The 3,848-nt window shown below is 34.4% G+C and overlaps 1 protein-coding gene across 1 annotated transcript; it reads right to left on the reverse strand.

Annotated features, from left to right (window-relative positions):
• Nucleotides 1-511: 511 nt before the first annotated feature.
• On the reverse strand, nucleotides 512-1,360 carry LOC127135382 (uncharacterized). Its single transcript, XM_051062110.1, has one exon. The coding sequence runs from the start codon at nucleotides 1,358-1,360 to the stop codon at nucleotides 512-514; it is 849 nt and encodes a 282-aa protein (XP_050918067.1).
• Between the last annotated feature and the right edge of the window lie 2,488 nt (nucleotides 1,361-3,848).

Genomic DNA, 3,848 nt, shown 5'->3' on the forward strand with positions numbered 1-3,848 from the left:
CTTGGATTATAAGGGGGTATGTTGTGATATAATCCAAGTTGTAGCTCAAATCCAAATTATTTAGGGTTAGGGTTTGTTAGTTATTTAGTTAACAAGTTAGTCAGTTAAGTTGTAACTTACAATACAAGTAACTTTGTAAAGCATATTGTAGTTCAAATTTACAAACATTCAATAATAACAATCATTATTCTTCGTTCTTTCTTTTCTCACAAAAAGTGTCTCACACACTAACAACAAATTCATTGATTCTTACCTTCATTCTTTTAAGACTCAGATTCAAAAGGACAATAGTTCTAAGTAAGATCGAATAAATTTAGAATATAAAAAATACAAATAATATGGAAAAATTTATAAGATATGGCATAAATCTGAATCATGTTGATGCTCTCATTTAAACATATTCAAATTTGTATAGAGCTAATCCTCAAAAATTCGGATTACATGTTCACTCTCATAGTCTTGTCATTAGTTACAATGTTGTACACTGATTTATAGTTTACTCGTCAATCTCCTAATGAGCAAGCATATTAAGAAAAGAAACTCTATTTCTTACTAAACATCTAAATATGCAATCCAATCCACCTTCAAGATCACAAACACTTTCATTCAATGTCTCCAACATTCTTAAGAAGGATGCAAAATCAGTGTTCTTGTGCTCCTTCTCTGGAGAAAACAATCTTGAAGGATTAAGCTTTGAGATCAACGATGACCCTTTTGTGGTTCTAAGTCTTGGCATTGATATGAATAACAAAAGAGAACGAAATATGGATGTTGTGATCGTACTTGCTTCTCTTAAAACTCCTGCTAAAAATATCAAATTTTGATCTTGACCCATTAAAGATAAAACCTTAACTTTGTTTTCCATTCTCTTCATATCACAAAGTTGCTTTGAAATTTCCTTCTTTGCCTTCTTTCTAAAGCAATCATACTCATAAATGCTACTTTCAATACTTGATGTTGAATTTCCTCTTCTTCTACGTATAGCAGATTGAATTGTTTGAACATGCTGTTTAAGATTCAAGAGTAACTCCCTTGATGAACTACATGCATCTAAAAGTGTAACTGAACCACCTAATGAATCTTCCACTAGTTTTCCATTTTGATAGTGCAAAAGAGCTTGTTGTGTTTGTTGAGAACAAAAGAGGTCCTCCATGCAATTGTATAGTTCTGCAAGAACAACTAAATCACTATGAATTGTATCTGCTTCAAATGTTCTTGACAGAAATTGGGTAGAATTTTTTGGTTTAAGATGGTTTAATAATGCTTCAACTCTTTGTGAAGATGGGTGAATTCTTGTTGGTAAACTAATAGACCTTAATGGTTGATGAGTAGATGCAGGTAACATAGAATTTGATTCCATTTTTCCTACTTTTGTTGTTTACCTAATAAGATGAACTAGCAAAAGGATTAATGGATGGTTGTTTAGGAATTAGTTTTTCTTCAATCTATTTATAGGCATATGGTATAAGAGAATTTGAGAACCAAAACTTTGAACTAAGTGTAGAAAGTCAATTATTGTTGAAGTATTATTATATGTGCATGTGGTGACAATGTTGTCTTACACACACATTTGATCAGGAAATGGCAGGTTTATGCTTCCTTGTTTCCCCTAATTGTAAATACTATAACATATCTATGCTAGTTGGTCCAATTGGAAAAACATTACAGCATAGAAGCTCTGGTATTTTTGTTGGGTGGGTGACTTGTGTTAGGAATATAGTAAAGGAATTAAAGAGGTGTTTAAGGGTAAAGGGGGGAAGTATAGGAATCAAAAAATTATTGTCTATGTAAGAAGCTGATTCTTTTTGTCTCCTTTGTGTTTATTTTTTCATGCATCTAAACAACATTATGTGTCACAAGAGCAATGTACCTAATTAAGCTTAAGATTAGGAACTTATGGTCGTGAAAACTTACACGTACTCGTGCTATACATGTAACTTGTTGTTATTGGATTAATTTATAAAGGAGACAACATTATAGTTTCCATGTGCTGTAAAAGTGAGTATCATATGCACCTTGCTTATAATGAATTGAAAAAAATATCTGGCTTAACAAGCTTGCAAGTAAGCATTGCTCAATTTTTGTACTGCTACCGCATGTGTTTGTTGGATCATTTGAAAATAAACAGTATTAGCAAAGTAGCATTAATACTACTTGTTATTGAAGTAGAAGAGGAGTTAGACTTTGTGAATAATGTGGTATGAATTAGGTGTGTCCTGCATCGATGTCCAATACATGTAACACATTGTCCAACACATTGATTGGATCTTGGTTTCTGAGGGTTGATGGGTTCTGCTCAATGGATGCTCCCTTGAGATGTCTCTGATCACTATCATATTATTCTAAAATATTATAATCAATTGTGGGACTCCAAATCTTTTAGGTTAACTGGTTGTCTCATTCTGGTTTTCATAGGTTGGTTCTTAATAGAGTGTAGGATATCACTCACCATAACTTAAGAATAGTAAGCATAGAGTATATATAGAGTATAATCCATTTGTGATGTAAATGTATGGTACAATGGAATCTATTTCTCTCTATTATGTCAAGGTGTTTGTCTATGTTCAAGAAGCACAATTGGAAAAGTTTCAACAAGAATTGGTTGTAGCAACTGTGTCAATAAATGTGGCTCACGCAAATCATTAAACAAGTGGTGTATGTGATCAGCATACAAATTCTCGTGGAAGAGGTTGCATGTGTCGTGGAAGAGACGTGGTAGAGGACACATCATGCGTTGTACTCGCCTACCTGTCAGATGTGTGGTAAATATGGGCATGCATTAGTAGATTGTTTACATAGGTTCGATGAAAGCTTCATGCATGCACCAACTCAGGTGAAAGATCCTGATTTTTCTACTAACTCTAATGATAAACATGTTGATGTGACAACAAACCCTCAAGCCCTGACTTTGATGGCTCATGCTCTGAATACTCATTGCCTAAGGACCATCGGTCTAGGTTGGTCAAAGGTTAAATGTTCTACAAAAGGTTCTTAGAGTCGTGGACTCTAGTGAAGATAAGGATGCTTACGCCAAAAGATTGACGGTCATCAATACTTTTAAAAGAGTCTACTCTAAGCGAGACTCTCGCATGTCCCTTACGAGAAAAGATTCTCGATGGTCAATACTACTCAACCTCTTCTATCTCAAACTTACTCTCAGACTCGGATGGAGTCTTTTACACAGGGTTTTCTTGCAATCATTATCAACCATATTCAGAATCCCATCGTAATAGGGTCAAGTCACCAATGAAATAATATTTACAAGAATAAAGAAAGAAAATAAATGACAAAAATGAAAAAACAAATGGATAAACTCTCACACACGCAAAAAAGACAACTTAAACTAGGTTTGACTTGGTTAGGGAAATCGGGTCCCCAACAGAGTCTTCAGTTGTCGCTACCACGAAAAAGAGTCAACTGGTCGATAGTCAACGAATGACATAGAGCCGCCACCGAATTTTATTTATTCCTAGAGAGGAAAGGGAAAATAGTTGATAAAACCCTTAAGAGAAGAATACACAAAGAATGTATATGGACGAGGATTGGTCTCGCAATCAAATATGGGTTCGGAAGTCAATTACGTAAGTGGAAGATATTAGCACCCCTCACGTTCATGGTACTCCATGGGAACCATTTAAGTTGTCTGCGTGCATGCGTATTTATTTTTATTGTTTTATCTTTTTATTGGAGAAAGTGGGAAAAAACGAGATTTGTTTTTTTTTATTATTGTGCTCGCCAATGATTGTGACTCTTGTGCCTACGTATCATTCATCACGCGATGAAGAATCAGAACTCCGTAGTTCGGAGTAGAAAATGTTTGTAGGTTGGTTGATGTTACCTTTGAAAAA

Source organism: Lathyrus oleraceus, chromosome 4 (genome assembly GCF_024323335.1).
Source record: "Lathyrus oleraceus cultivar Zhongwan6 chromosome 4, CAAS_Psat_ZW6_1.0, whole genome shotgun sequence".
Taxonomy (NCBI): domain Eukaryota; kingdom Viridiplantae; phylum Streptophyta; class Magnoliopsida; order Fabales; family Fabaceae; genus Lathyrus; species Lathyrus oleraceus.

Coding starts and splice junctions, on each gene's coding strand:
- LOC127135382 (XM_051062110.1), bottom strand. CDS start 1,360: ATGGAATCAAATTCTATGTTACCTGCATCTACTCATCAACCATTAAGG.